The 14,854-nt window shown below is 45.3% G+C and overlaps 2 protein-coding genes across 2 annotated transcripts; both read left to right on the top strand.

Annotated features, from left to right (window-relative positions):
• Window positions 1-831: 831 nt before the first annotated feature.
• Window positions 832-1,597, top strand: LOC100832630. Its single transcript, XM_003564763.4, has one exon. The coding sequence runs from the start codon at window positions 1,026-1,028 to the stop codon at window positions 1,362-1,364; it is 339 nt and encodes a 112-aa protein (XP_003564811.1). The 5' UTR covers window positions 832-1,025; the 3' UTR covers window positions 1,365-1,597.
• A 34-nt stretch (window positions 1,598-1,631) lies between these two features.
• LOC100827150 (zinc finger CCCH domain-containing protein 62) lies at window positions 1,632-6,926 on the top strand. Its single transcript, XM_003567299.4, has 10 exons — window positions 1,632-2,522; window positions 2,707-2,780; window positions 3,258-3,372; window positions 3,502-3,560; window positions 3,992-4,043; window positions 4,137-4,272; window positions 4,356-4,454; window positions 4,537-4,664; window positions 5,166-5,252; window positions 5,424-6,926. The coding sequence occupies exons 1-10, from the start codon at window positions 2,272-2,274 to the stop codon at window positions 6,661-6,663; spliced, it is 2,241 nt and encodes a 746-aa protein (XP_003567347.1). The 5' UTR covers window positions 1,632-2,271; the 3' UTR covers window positions 6,664-6,926.
• The last annotated feature ends 7,928 nt before the right edge of the window (window positions 6,927-14,854 follow it).

Below are 14,854 nucleotides of genomic sequence, written 5' to 3'. Positions count from 1 at the left end.
GGCACCAATGATTAAGTGGAACTTGTACATGGAGCAATAACGCTCTGGATCGAAGAGATTTCCACCATTCAGTCATTCAGTGCCCAAAGTCCTTTTGTTTTCACCTCCTGGTTCCGTGAAAATCCACGGGAAATCTGGATCGTATAGGATCAAACAAAAATGATCAAATAATTTGTTAAAATCCTCGTTGGGCTTTGTGATGCTGTGAGGTACAGGTCAAACTTGTGCAGCAGCGACAAGAGAACAAGCCTACCTCGAATGTACCCTTTAGAAAAACTAAACATTGGACATCGTTGTCTCGCTGAGCTGACTTTTAGTTTTGGACGTAGCTGATCTCGCCACATATCAAAACTGCCTTAACAAGCAAGAGGACACAGTCACACGGACTTAACTTGTCCCGTCACTAACTGTACATTCTTTCCCCTGATCACTTTTTAATTAACACATGTCAATCAAAAGTTTGTTCCCTGGCTATTTTTGGAAAAGATTGCCTTAATCTCGGGACGCCAAATTTTAGGGAGTTTGGGTTGGTTCAAACCCGGTCGATAGAATTACGTTGCCACTTACCAGTAAGTGCTTCTTGGCATGAGCAACTACCTAACTACTCCTAACTCGAAGACAGGGCAAAACAGGTGACTGCCGCCCAACTAAAACCATCAGCTAGACACATCTAACGGAAGCTCTGAACGGCACGATCAATTCAGCACAAGGTATTATTACCATCCATCAACATCGACGTGTTCATTTATTTAGGCACAAGCAAACCAGTCCAAAGACGGAACCCAATTGCAACACCACCACCGGTCCACCACACGCCATGAAAATCCCGAGTCAAACGCATTCTTAACCCTACTGAAACCAATAAACGAAGCACGCACGAGCGCAGCAGCCAGGGAAGTGCGCTGCGCCCTCTATAATAAGACGGCGCCTCTCTCCCTCCCGCCCCAGCCTCGCTTCATTCCAAAGCAAGCTTAGTTACTGCAACCATTTCTCCTCTTCCGACTTCCCGAGCGAGCAACTGAAAAATGGAGGGGCTGATCCCGTTCATCTGCAAGGCCATCAAGGAGCGGCGCACGCGGAGCTACTCCCGCTGCAGCAGCGACAACGGCGGCTCGCCCTTTCACGGGTTTGGGGCTGCCGTCGACGACGATAATAAGGGCGTCTGGGACTGGGAGCGGAAGCAGCTGGACGGCGCCGCGGCGCGGAAGGCCGATGGTGGCGTCGGCGGCGCGCACCGGCGGCACCGGTCGCTGGAGGAGCTGGCGGGCGAGGTCGGGGCGGGGGCGCCGGAGCACTGGCGGCCGGCGGGCGCGATGCGGAGGGGACGCAGCGTCAGGATCTTCTCCTGCATCGGCGGCATGTGATGGGGTTGATTGATTCGCTTCGCTGCCATGGAAGGATTGCGCAGCGTGTCGGTCCGGGGCGCTCCGGGCGTGCGTGCGTGCCGATTCTGCGCGCAAGTGCTTGGAGTAGTGGAAAGATTCAGGTTCAAGTGTTGGGTAGAAGAGTTCGTGTAGTGCGCGCGTACGTGCGTGTTTTGTGTAGTCCGACCAAAGTGTACATAGTACATGGGTTTTATGAAGATGTGCATGTGTTCGATTCAATCTGTCCCGGCTGATGGTACTTGAATGGAGTTCTCCACAAGGTACTCTGCTAAAGATAGCACGTACCGGTGTGTTCATAGCTTTTCAAGATGGTAGCGGCGTCTCAGATCGATTGTTCTCCACGTCTCCAACTTTATCGAACGAAAACAAATGTTGTGTCTTGAGGACCTCTACGTGTTGTATTTGTGCACTCGCCTATGTGTAAATGTGTTGCCTTCGGTATGTGTATCAGCGTACGTGGCGTGCTGCTGGGCAAGTGGGCATGGAGACGGAGGGGGGTTTGGATCAAGAGAGGCTGCATTGGGAGCGATTGCCAGCATTACCACAGTCGGCGGACGGACCAAGGAAGCCTTGATCGCCTGAAAATCACCTAAATCTGCGCTTAACTTTTTGTTTACCCATCCATCTCCAGTTCTCCACGACAAATTATGAGAATTTATTTCCCCTTAATCCGCCCCAACGATCTTTCTTGGGTTCAAAGGCTCACGGGTCACCACAGCCCCAGCTGCAGAAATCCCGACCCAACGACACGAAGAAGGTCAACACATTTTCAAACCAAAACGCGATTGGGCCAACAAGGCAACAGCAGATACTGGAACCCGGAAAGGAAACCCTCCTCCCTTCCCGTTCCTTCGCCAACGCCCAACGGTCGGCCCAACAACCCGCCATGGCCACCGCCGCTGCAACCCGCGCCGACCTACCGCCGGCGGAGGATGACCCGCTCGAGGGAGAGGAATCGGAAGAGGAGGAGGAGGTGGAGAGCGACGATGGGTCGGATGCTGCGAGCCTCGCCGACCTCTGCGACGAGGGCTCCGACGAGGACCCCTCCTTCGACCCCGCCGCCGACAGCGGTCCGGAGGGGGAGGCCAAGCTGTGGTCCGGGATGGGCCGGCTGTCCATCTCCGCGCGCAAGGAAAGGTCAGGGGATGGTTTCCCGTCTCTTCTCTGATTCCCGCGATCGCAAAACAGAAACTGGGGTTTGCTTCGCAATTTGATCGCTTTCTTACTTGCTTGGGTCAGCGGAATCTGTTTCCCAGGAGTGGAATTTTGCTTTAGTTGGTGTTGAATGGGTTTGGTTTCTGTACGAATTTTGCAATTTCAGGAAAGGATCCATGGCGCCAAAGATGGGAAAGGAGGATACTGATCTTTTGGTCATGGTGGACAAGCTGATGCGGGGTGAGTTCTCGATTCTTGTTTTGTACCACATTATGTGCTCTTACCAGTAATGTGTACATATCGAAAATGGCCTTGCAAATTTGGGGAGACATGAGCAAAAACTACCAATTTGGTAAAAGGGAGGGAGTAACAGATTGTGAGGAAACAACCAACCCCATCATGTTGAGAGAACGCAAAGATGCAGGAAATGAACTTTATTTCAATTCTGATGTTTATAAGCACAGGCATGCATACAGAACAAGGGTGTTGTATTATACGTAGCTATTTTAGGATTGACAAGGCCAAGTTTCAGGTATACCTTCAGCTATCATTTCATTGTAAGCTAGAAACAGAGAAGTCATTTGCAGGAACATATCTTAGGGAATGTGTTTAGTCCTACAATCTCATGGATCATAAGTGCTAATTTTCATTTTTATTGTGCCTCGGTGGCCATTGTATAGTACTAGTTGATGATATGAGTACTATTGCAAAGTGCAGATGGTCAGTCGGAGAAATTAAAGGTGTATGAATGCAAAGCATACTTGAGGATGCACAAGTTGAGATTGTCAGGCAAGAGGGAAGTGCTTCTATGTCGCATCAGAGAGCATATCGAGTACGAACTACATCCCTTATGTTATCTCTTAAATACTCCTCAACTTTTGTTATTGATATGCCATGAAGAGAGCTATAGGCTTTGTTTCGTCATTTCCTATGCCCATTAATGTACTTAAGTTTTCTTCAGGGTCAAAAATAATGGAGCGGTGAAATATCCAGTGTCAAGCTTTGTACTGAACTGTAAAGGTGAATACGCTATTTCTAACCTAGCACAAAACATGGTGCATTTGTGAGAATAAATTTCAACAGATTAGTTGGCTTATCTCTATTAAACTTTTTATTGGTTTCCCTTCATAAGGTGTCACGGTTATATATATGTAGACTTCTATCCGAATATCTTGTTATTTTTTTCTATCCTTATAGCTAAGCCGTTATGATCTGACCCCACAATGATTAACGGTGGAGATTATTTAGCCTGTATGGACGAATGTGGTGGCCTCCTGTCCTTATGTTTTAATTATATAATAGATAGATAATTGCAGTTACATGATCCCTTCTGAAGTACTAATTTGAAACAAAGACCAATTATGCGTATAGTTTCAACAAAAAGTTTTTTCCCTGGCTATGCCGTTTAAGTACTACTCTTGTCACCCTTATGTAGCAATTATTTATTGTAGGTGATGCATGCAAAGGTGACGTCGTGATTTTTGAGCAAAATATTTACAAAAGGTATTACACACCTAGAAGTTTTTTATTTACTGTAGTGATCGGTATGATGATACTTTTTTCATAGTTTTTTCTGCTTGTTGCGTATTGTTGTAGGAAAAAGGGAGCTCCTCGTGGTCGTGGAGACAGGGGTCGTCTATGTGGTCAGAGGACTCTATGTGGTAAGAGGACGAATGCAGGTCGAATAATCAAAGAAAGCTATGGCACTGCGAAGCAACAACATACATTCACTGTGAGTTCTTGCCTTGAGGTACAATATTTAAGCAAATCATCTCCATATACTATTTTTAACCATCCGATAAATCTGCAACATAGATTGAGATTCTTTGGAGTGAAGGGTACAAACCATGGCCTCCCCTACATCCTCTCCTCATAAAGGGCAGAAATCTTTACAAGGATAAGACCATGAGACAGGTTTGTTCTATAGCAAGGTTCTTTTTCATGTAAAGAGAACCTTACAATTGAACTGACACTGGTATATTTTCTCCCTTTATAGCCATGGCCTGATGAACAGAAAAGGAGCAGAGTCCTACAAGAAAAACATGCAAGAGGGTTCATTGCACGTAAGTCAAGGGATGTCAGGATTCATGACAAAGAGATAGAAAAGATGAGGAGATTTAATAGGTAGGCCTCTAATACTGTGACATGAATATGATATTGATAATCAGAGTGTAACTTTGGCTTCATTTTTTGCATCTTGGCTAGTAGGAGTGTTCAAAATACCTGTGGTAGCATATCACCCAACTAACGGCTGAAGTGGTAAATAATTTATTTTTAAACCAGGGGAATGAGTGTGCTGCTTTCAGATCATCTTATCCTGAGTTTGGAATTTATACCAAGCTTCATAGTTGAAAGAAGCAAGTAAACAAATAACACAGTTTTGAGCTGAATCTAGTTAGAAGGTAGCTAAGCATTTGAATACTGGAATTGGAATGTAAAAAAAAACTGAAAATATTGCACATGCACTCAAACCAGGTTCTTTCCTAATTTAAAGACATTCTTGGACCCTAAGCAAGTTCAGTCTCCTGCATTGTTACAACCCTGGACTTGGCTGTGGCAGTAGCAGGCAGGTCTTATATGTCTGGTCCAACATAACACTTCTCAAAATGTGGTTTTGGTGAATAGGATTAAAGAGAACAGGAGCAAAGGGAAAGAGGACATAAATCAAAAATCATCTCAAAAGCCTGTGTCCACCAATACTGTTTGTCAAAGGTATTTCTGAATCCTACCATTCTTTTCTATTACATGAATAGTGTGATGTTGCTAGTATATTTACCTTCAGGTAAAAAAAATGAATCCCTACTATTGGAGGATGGGAATTCTTCAGCACATAAATATGAAATTTTGCTTTATTGTTCCTAATGTATGTCTTTAATCTGTTAGATCCGATGAAGGGAGAATTCCTTCCCTGCAGCATGGCGAACCTGGGAACACAATGCAGCACCATATATCTTCAAAGCAAAATCCTGCCAATCATTTGGTGAATCAACAATTCCCCTGTTGGCAACACTACAATGAAGTGCTTCCACAGGAGGGTGCAATGAGAACTTCCAGGCCAGAGTCCATCGAGCATCAGGTTCCTTCCGTCCAACAGGGCGAACCAGAGAAAACAAGGCAACAGCAGATATTGTCAAGGCCTGCTCCTGCACAGCAAATTTTCAAGCACCCGCAGCAACAAAACAATCATAGGCCTGATCCTGCACAGCAAATGTTCAAGCCCCCACAGGAACACGGCAATGGTCAGCAACACAACCTGCAGCAGGGTACAACAAAATCATTCAGCATACTTGGTCAAGCTCCTGGGATTCATCTTGGAGGACCAGGGAACGCAAGGCAGCTGCAGAAATCTCCAAAGCCAACTCCTGTGCGGCAGATCATGAACCAGGCACAGCCCCCCAACTATCAACACCGCAATGAAGTGATTTTAGAGGAAGCTGCAAAGAAAACTTGCAGAGTAGATTCTGTTGATCATCGGAATGGCACTTACCATAACACAGACTCTGTTAAAGCCCCTTGCGTTCAACATGGGGTGTCAGGAAATGCATGGCAGCAGCAGAAATCTTCAAAGCCTACCCCTATAGACCAGATCAAAAACCTGCCGCAGTCCCCAGTACATCAATACCAGAGAGGAGTTCTTCGGCAGGAGGTTACAAAGAGAACTTATAGGGTAGAGTCCATTGCTCATCAGAATAACACTTACCAAAACACAGAGTATCATGAACCAGCATTTCAGCCTCAAGGAGCGAAACAACAGCAACACAAGCAATCCGATCACCAACGACTTCAGCCCCTCAGGCCAAAAAATCAGGATTTCTCCTCGAGAAACCAAGGTGAGGATTATCATCGTCGCAGGCAAATGACTCAAGAGCAACACCATACTGAACAGAGGCATCATTGGAATCAGTATGGTCGCAGGCAGATGGCTCAGGACCAATATCAGCCCCAACAGATCCATCATCAGAACCAACAGGATAGCTGGAGCATGAACCAAAACCATTTCCCCCATGATTATCAGAATTACCAGTATGCCCAACAGGTTCCACGACTGAAGCTATGCCGCTACTATCAACAAAATTTGTGGTGTCCCTACCAAGAAAACTGCAAGTTTTCCCATGGCAGTTGAAGAATGTTCAGTGAGGTAGTAATATAGTTTTTGCAGTCAGCCTCGTGCATAATCTTATTTAGGTGACAATTGAGAATTTTCTTGCTCACTTCGGTCAACTTATGTTAGCGTCTAAAACCACACGTGGTTGCATCCTTTGTTGCTTTTCTCTTTTGGTTTATCACGCTCTTATATCATCTCTGTACATTTTGATGATACCTTCACATAGCAGATTGATGGCTATCAAATAAGGACCTTTTGTGCTTAGATTCAAGATTATGTTATATGAATGGAGTCTGTGACGAGAGCCACCATGTAAAAGATTAAATGAAAACAGTTTTTCTTTGCACAAATTAGACTAACCCAATACTGTAGGTTTCAAATAGCTACATGAGCCATCCCACCTCAGAACGTGGGAATTTAAGACCATTGAACGCACCATGTCCAAAGACACAAACCTCGCAAGACAAACAACGATACAGTTGCTCCGTTAGTAAATCAAAGATGTAGATTACCAAAAAACATAAAATACGTGATGCAATAACTATTGACTTCATGAAGTAGGCCATGATGCACACACCAACCAAGATGAGTACGAGCCCAAAACATCATTCTTCCGGACGATGATGTTTGTACCGTCAGGATGTCACCGTTTCCTGACAAAAATAATAATTAAAAGTGAGACATTGATCCGTGTTCTTCTCTACCTCTCAACTCTACCTCTCAATGCCATACAAGGAAAACCACATGAGAGATCGAAGATTCCTCCGAAAAACACGGCCAAGGTTTTTCCTTGCTTGGACTCTTGTATTCTGTTAAGACATATTGTTGTTCATAGACACTACGAAACAAAACGTCTCAACAGATTCAGCGCCGTAATAGCACTATTCTTTTCTTTTTTGGGGGAACAATCAGGAGCACTGCCTAAGAGCACCTTGAATGCAGGGTGCTTAAGGTAGTGCTACAAAATTAAATCGGTTTATTTTCAAACACCAGTGCTTATTTTTATATTAAAGTTGCCTAATTAAGCATCTGTCCTGTAAAACACAAGCACCGACAAAACTTGGTTTTTTTATGCAAGCACCTCCTAAGGCATTGAACATGCTCTAATAGTACTATTCTGGCCCAAGAACCTGTGCATGCTTGTGCCGAATGAGCGTCGCATTCGGTAAAACTGCCGTGAATTAGCTGCATCCGTTTGATGGGACAAATCAATGGTTCGCCGCACACCAGCCGGCCGGCCGGGCAGGCTCCACCGCTCCAGCCCCGCCGTAAACAAGGACGAGCAAATGGGCGAACAGGAGGACGCGAATCGCGCAAGCAGAAACCAACTCCCAGCAACAAGGACGGGGCGAGCGCTGGAAAGACACGGACACAGTCGCACGGGCGCCCAGCATCTGCTCGCCGCGCCCACGACACACCTCCACGGGCAAAGCCCCACACAGGACGGTGGTCGGTGCCCCTCTCGTCCGGCGACTCAGCGAGCCACATTGAGATGTCATCAACCCCATGTACCAGGACCATTCACTTTGTCACTCCTCAGCTTAGTAGTATAGCATACTTAAAACAGAAACATCACTGCTCGATCGACGATGTGCTGATAAATTAGTTAATTTCGATGAATATTTAATTCGGAAAAATAATGTGTAAAACATGTAGCATATTATATCATGCAAACTAGACAAATTAAATAACAACGCACAGCAATAAAACTCATCTAATTTCACGGCATGAATAATAGAACTATTAATCAAAATCAACAAGAAAGAGCAGATTACGTACGGTGCTGTACTCTTTTCTTGTGTTTGTCTGTTGAGGTCGGTGACGAGTCCGGCGGCGTCGATGTTCACGCCGGCAGCAGCAGCCGCCTTGACTACCTCTTTCTGCCAGCGCCTGCGCTTGCGCCTGTGCAGCAGCAGTTGCCTGGGCTTGGAGTTGGGCAGCCTGCTGCTGCTGAGCTAAAGCGGCAGCCTGAGCCGCGGGATCTCCGAGGTCGTCGGTCATTGGTGATGAAGATGCCGACGAAATAGGGACGTGAAGAAGCGAGCAGTCGCGTGAGAACGCTCCCAAAAACCTTATCGACCGTCTCCCAGGTAGGACGAGGCGAGGCAAGGCGAGCAGAGGAGTAGGAGGAGCGCGCGTGGAAATTTCCCTTGCTCACTTGCTCAAGAGGTGAGAACTAACATACCTTATATATTAGTCCAACTCCCCCTAAACTAGCAAGGTGGGACTATTCCCACTTTCTCATCCCACTCCATGAATGGGCTTTTGAGATTTTCCAGAAATTAATTTCAAATTGGACCTTTGGCCTAACCCAAAATTCCAACAATCCCCCACAATATCTCATAAGCACATAAAATTGCCGTTGATTCAAGACTCTGTTTTTGATATCCACCTAAACAAATAGCTTTACTCACGCACAACTGAACAATGGACAAATCTTGAATTGTTAGTTTTCTGTGTTAGAGCTTCACTAAATTGTTGTCTGGTACTGGACTGCCGAATGCTACCCCGCGGTGTGGAGCATATAAGTCATTCTCCAAGCCTTTTCATGAGCTTACTAGAAACCACCCAAATCTCATAGACTGCGACCAACAGTTAGGCTCATATAGGTGTGTTCTTTAGAGACTACTCTGTAGGATAGTATCTCCCTTGCAAATTAATGCAAAGCATTAGAACACATTAAGTTAAACAACCTACCATACAGTACACGAGAGTAATGCATCGTCTACAGAGTGGGATAAAGAATGTACACTCTCCTCATTTATCCAATGACTTGTTTTTCAGGTCCTAATTAACAGTATCTCTGATCACATAGGTTGGTTTACCGCCATGGCAACTCACGTGGGTCGCAACCCCATCTCTCTTGATGCAGATTCTATCACATTTCTTGATAGACCCTTTGTAAAAGGATCTGCCAGATTTTTAGCCGTTGGGATATATCCCAATGCTATTATTCCGGAATTTCTCATTGCTCTGACAGATTTCAGATGTCTCCTGACGTGTCTTGATGACTTCATGTTATCTTTAGAACTATTCACTTTAACTATCACAGTTTGATTGTCACAGTTCATAAGAATCGCCGGTATTAGTTTTTCAACAATCGGCAAGTCCATCAAGAGCTCACGAAGCCAGTTGGCTTCAACCGTGGATGTATCTAATGCTGAAAGTTCTACTTCCGTTGTTGATCTGGTTAAGATCGTTTGCTTGCAAGACTTCCATGAAACGGCGCCCCCTCCGACTGTGAACACATATCCACTCGTGGCCTTTAGCTTATCAACATCAGATATCCAGTTTGAATCACTATAACCCTCAAGTACCTTGAGGTACCCAGTATAGTGTATAACATAGCTCATTGTGCCCTTTAGATAGCGCATGACCCTCTCGAGTGCACTCTAATGATCATCTCCCGGATTCTTATTGAACCGACTCAGTTTGCTCACAGCAAAAGAGATGTTGGGTCTAGTTGCGCTAGCCAAATACATGAGCGAACCAATAATCTGAGAATATCTCAGTTGGTCTCTTCCAATTCTGTGATTCTTTCGAAGCAGAACGCTTGGATCATAAGAAGTTGGAGAATATTTACAATCAGCATAGTCGAAACGACTCAAGATCTTCTCCACATAGTGAGATTGCAACAAAGTGATCTCACCATTGTCGCCTCTCACGAGTTTAATGTTCAGAATAACATCAGCTACACAAAGGTCTTTCATGTCCAAGCACTTCGACAAGAAAATCTTAACCTCTTCAATCACTTTGAGGTTAGTTCCAAATATTAGTATGTCATCGACATACAAACAAAATATAACTCCCTCACCCCCACCATGGCGGTAGTATACACATTTGTCAGCTTCGTTTACAACAAAACGGCAGATGTTAAAGTTTTGTCAAACTTCTCATGCCATTCCTTAGGAGCTTGTTTCAGGCCATGTAGAGACTTTAATAACTTACACACTTTGCCTTCATGACCCTTTATTACAAATCCATCTGGCTGGTTCATGTAAATTTTCTCGTCCAACTCTCCGTTAAGGAAAGCTATCTTAACGTCCATTTGATGGACGATCAGACCATATGAGGTAGCCAGTGATAGTAATACTCTGATTGTGGTCAATCGAGCTACAGGTGAGTAAGTATCAAAGAAATCTTCACCTTCTTTCTGGGTAAAACCCTTGGCCACAAGCCGCAACTTGTACTTCTCAATAGTACCATCAGGCCTAAGCTTTTTCTTGAATATCCACTTGCATCCTACAGGTTTGCACCCGTACGGACGGTCAACGACCTCCCAAGTACCATTAGCCATGATAGAATCCATCTCACTACGAATGGCTTCCTTCCAATTGTCTGCATCCGGAGATGCAAATGCCTCATTAATGGTTTTAGGGGTGTCATCCACAAGGTACACAATGAAATCATCACCAAAGGATTTAGCAATCCTTTAGCGCTTACCCCTAATAGGGGTTTCATTATCATACTCCTCAGGAATCTCATCAAGTGTTTGTTCAAGATTTTCCACTGGGATGGCGGGTTCAGGAGCTACACCATGATCCTGATGTTCCTCTGAAGTGACGGGTTCAGCAGATACATCATGATCCTCTCTAGATGTGCTATGCATATCTCTCATGGGAAATATGTCCTCAAAGAAAAAAGCATCCCTGGACTCCATAATTGTACCGACGCTCATGTCAGGTACTCCAGAATTTACAACCAAGAATCTATAGCCAACACTCCGAAGTGCGTAGCCAAGAAAGACACAATCAAAGGTTTTTGGTCTAAGTTTACGTTTCTTGGTAATTGGCACATTGACTTTCGCCAAACAACCCCAAATCCGTAAGTAAGAAAGTGTGAGTCTCTTCTTTTCCCATAGCTCGTATGGGGTGACTTCTTTATCTTTTGTGGGAACACGATTTAGGACATGACACGAAGTCAATAGCGCCTCCCCCCACCATGCCTTGGATAAATCAGCAGTGTCTAACATGGCGTTGACCAAGTCAGTCAGCGTGCGGTTTTTCCTCTCAGCAACCCCGTTTGACCGGGGCGAATAGGGAGGCGTTCTCTCATGGACTATGCCATGTTCCTCACAAAATGAATTAAACTCACTGGAGAAATATTCTCCACCGCGGTCAGACCGCAAACGTTTAATTTTCTTCTCAAGTTGATTCTCGACTTCAGTTTTATAGATCTTAAAATAATGCAATGCTTCATCCTTTGATTTTAATAAATACACATAACATAATCTAGTTGCATCATCAATGAAAGTCATAAAGTAACGTTTTCCACCTTTGGTTAATACACCGTTCATCTCACAAAGATCAGAATGTATGAGCTCTAACGGTGCTAGATTCCTCTCCTCAGCAGCCTTGTGAGGCTTGCGAGGCTGCTTCGCTTGCACACAAGTTTGGCACTTTGAACCTTTAGCAACAGTGATTTTAGGGATTAAACTCGAATTTGCTAATCGCATCATGCAATTAAAATTAATGTGACAAAGTCGTGAATGCCAAACATTAGACTCAATATTAATAGAATTGACGCTGTTCACGACCTTATTACAAAAATCCGAAAGGGATAAGCGAACAAGCCTCCGCACTCATAACCTTTACCAATAAACTGTGCATACTTAGACACAGTAACTTTATTGGACTCAAACACTAACTTAAATCCATCCTTGCAAAGGAGGGATCCACTAACAAGATTCTTCTAAATGGAGGGCACATGCTACACGATCTTTCCCGAAGTAAACTTCATATCCACCGTGCCAACACCATGAACAGAAGTATGGATGCCGTTCCCCATCGTCACTGAGGAGTTGATGGCCTGTTATGAAGAAAACAAGGAAATATCAGCACACACATGAATAGTTGCACCTGTATCGACCCACCAATCGGTGAACCGGCATACAGAAAATACAGTAAATAAATTATCATTCCCGCCTGCATTTTCATTGTTGCCAATGGTCAAATTAGCAAACTTTTGCCGAAACTGTCCTCCTTTGCGCTCCTTGCAGTTACTCGCCCAGTGGCTGAGTCCTCCGCACACAAAGCAAGGATCTTTGTCCTTGTTGCCTCCTTTCTTCTTCTTTTTGAAAGTGGTGGTGTTCTTTGGACCTGCATTGTTGAATGCCTTTCCCTTTCCCTTGTTGTTACTATTGTTGTGGTTGTTCTTCTGAACCATGTTGGCAGTGGACGTACCCTCTTGTGTGTTGCTTTTGGGGCCAGCATCTTTTGCTCTCGCCTTCTCCTCAACATCAAGAGTCCAAATCAGGTTTTCCACAGAGATTTCTTGTCTCTTGTGTTTTAGTGAAGTAGTAAAGTTCCTCCACGAGGGAGGAAGCTTGGCGATGATGCTCCTGGCGACAAATTTGTCGGGTAGTGGACGCTTGAATTGCTCAAGTTTCTTAGCCATAGTCAGTAACTCATGAGCTTGTTCCACTACAGATCGGTTTGCAACCACCTTATAGTCAAAGAACTGCTCCATGAAGTACAGCTCACTGCCAGCGTCAGGTGCGCCAAACTTAGCATCGAGCGCATTTCACAACTCTTTGGCATCCTGATAGTGCAGATAAGCATCAACGAGCTTATCTCCCAGCACAGTACAGTTCACACCGACGACTACAACACAAGTCTCAACATACAACTGCTGAGGAGCAATTGTTTGAGTCTTCCCGTGTTGTACCGCCCATCATGTGACCATATCCACGAGCCACATATGACATTTATACTGCCACCTCTTAAAGTGCAGTTCAATAAACACAGGTGGTTTCAATGCGACAGCAAATTGAGACATCGAAAATTGCCTACACGTATAAGGTTTTTGGATTGCTGAGTAATTAAGTAATTTCGATGAATATTTAGTCCAGAAAAAAAAAGTGTAAAACATGTAGCATATTATATCATGCAAACTAGACAAATAAATAGCAACGCACATTAATAAAACTCATCTAATGTCAGGGCATGAATAATAGAACTACTAATCAAAATCAACAAGAAAGAGCAGATTACGTACGGTGCTGTACTCTTTTCTTGTGTTTGTTTGTTGAGGTCGGTGACGAGTCCGGCAGCGTCGATGTTCACGCTGTGAGCAGCAGCCACCTTGACTACCTCTTGGGCAGCTGTCAGCGCCTGCGTTTGCCGGTGCAGCAGCAGTTGCCTAGGCTTGGAGTTGTGCAGCCTGCTGCTGCTGAGCTAGAGCGGCAGCCTGACCCGCGGGATCTCCACGCGAACAGCGAGATGGGCGTGACGGCTAGGGTTGTCGCGTGTTCTGTCCGGAGACCGCGGTCGTCTTATTATATAGGTACGCAGGCGGACTTCGGTTCGGTCCCAAAACTGAATCCGCAATTATCGGGATTTGTTACGCGTCCGCAACGGATTCCGACTGCCAAAAAGATAAGCTCGAAATCGAGGCGAGAGGAGGAGGAGCGCGTCGGGATTTTCTTTCTCATTTGCTCAACAGGTGAGAACCAACATATTTTATATATTGGTCGAACTCCTCCTAAACTGGTAAGGTGGGACTATTCCCACTTTCTCGTCCCACTTCATGAATGGGCTTTCGAGATTTTACAGAAATTAATTTCGGGCTGAGCCTCGGGGCTAACCCAAAATTTAACACAACGGTGGTAGAACTTTGTGCCCAGCTGCTGCTACTCGCAGTACTACTGCCCATCTTTGATCTTTGTCAGCGTGCATGGCTAGCTAGCTCTGCGCCCGCTGCATGAGCGCTACGCAGCTGGTTGGCCCCCGAAATGTTGCCAGGCCCAGAGATACGTAATTAAGCGCCCCGCGTCAGAACTCAGAAGGGGAGTACTACTACTAGCCATCATCGATCGGCTAGCTAGTGGCGCTGCCCGGCAGTCGACAGGTCCTGTGATTGCACAGTAGGTCAAGGCGAGGATGCCCACCTAGCTTAGCTAGCTTGCCCTGACAGGCGTCGATGTCGAGGATCTCGCGTATCCCGAGGGCGTATCTCGCGGCTAGTTAAGACTGTACTCCACCCTGCGCTCGTTGCCGGGACGGGACGTCCATGAGAAAATTGCTGATTTCCCCGGTGAAGTGTGAGCCCATGCATTCATGCTTGGTGCCAGGTGAAACGAAAACGTACTCCCAGCACGTTAAAAACGCTTGCTAACGGTACGAACCGCGAGAAACAGCCGTGCGTCGCAGGGGAAATTAAGGTCTCCTCGCGGTGGAGCCAAAAAAAAAAAAAAACTCGAGACATTTTA

The sequence above is a fragment of the Brachypodium distachyon genome, chromosome 2, assembly GCF_000005505.3.
Source record: "Brachypodium distachyon strain Bd21 chromosome 2, Brachypodium_distachyon_v3.0, whole genome shotgun sequence".
NCBI lineage: Eukaryota > Viridiplantae > Streptophyta > Magnoliopsida > Poales > Poaceae > Brachypodium > Brachypodium distachyon.
Note: the sequence above shows the minus strand (reverse complement) of the source record. Positions and strands in the feature narration are given on the sequence as shown.

What these genes read in the sequence shown, in the direction of transcription:
- LOC100827150 (XM_003567299.4), top strand. Translation starts at nt 2,272, where the DNA reads ATGGCCACCGCCGCTGCAACCCGCGCCGACCTACCGCCGGCGGAGGAT. An exon ending in CGCATCAGAGAGCATATCGA is followed by an intron (nt 3,373 to 3,501) that starts GTACGAACTACA and finishes AGTTTTCTTCAG; the next exon opens with GGTCAAAAATAATGGAGCGG. An exon ending in AGGATAAGACCATGAGACAG is followed by an intron (nt 4,455 to 4,536) that starts GTTTGTTCTATA and finishes CTCCCTTTATAG; the next exon opens with CCATGGCCTGATGAACAGAA.
- LOC100832630 (XM_003564763.4), top strand. Translation starts at nt 1,026, where the DNA reads ATGGAGGGGCTGATCCCGTTCATCTGCAAGGCCATCAAGGAGCGGCGC.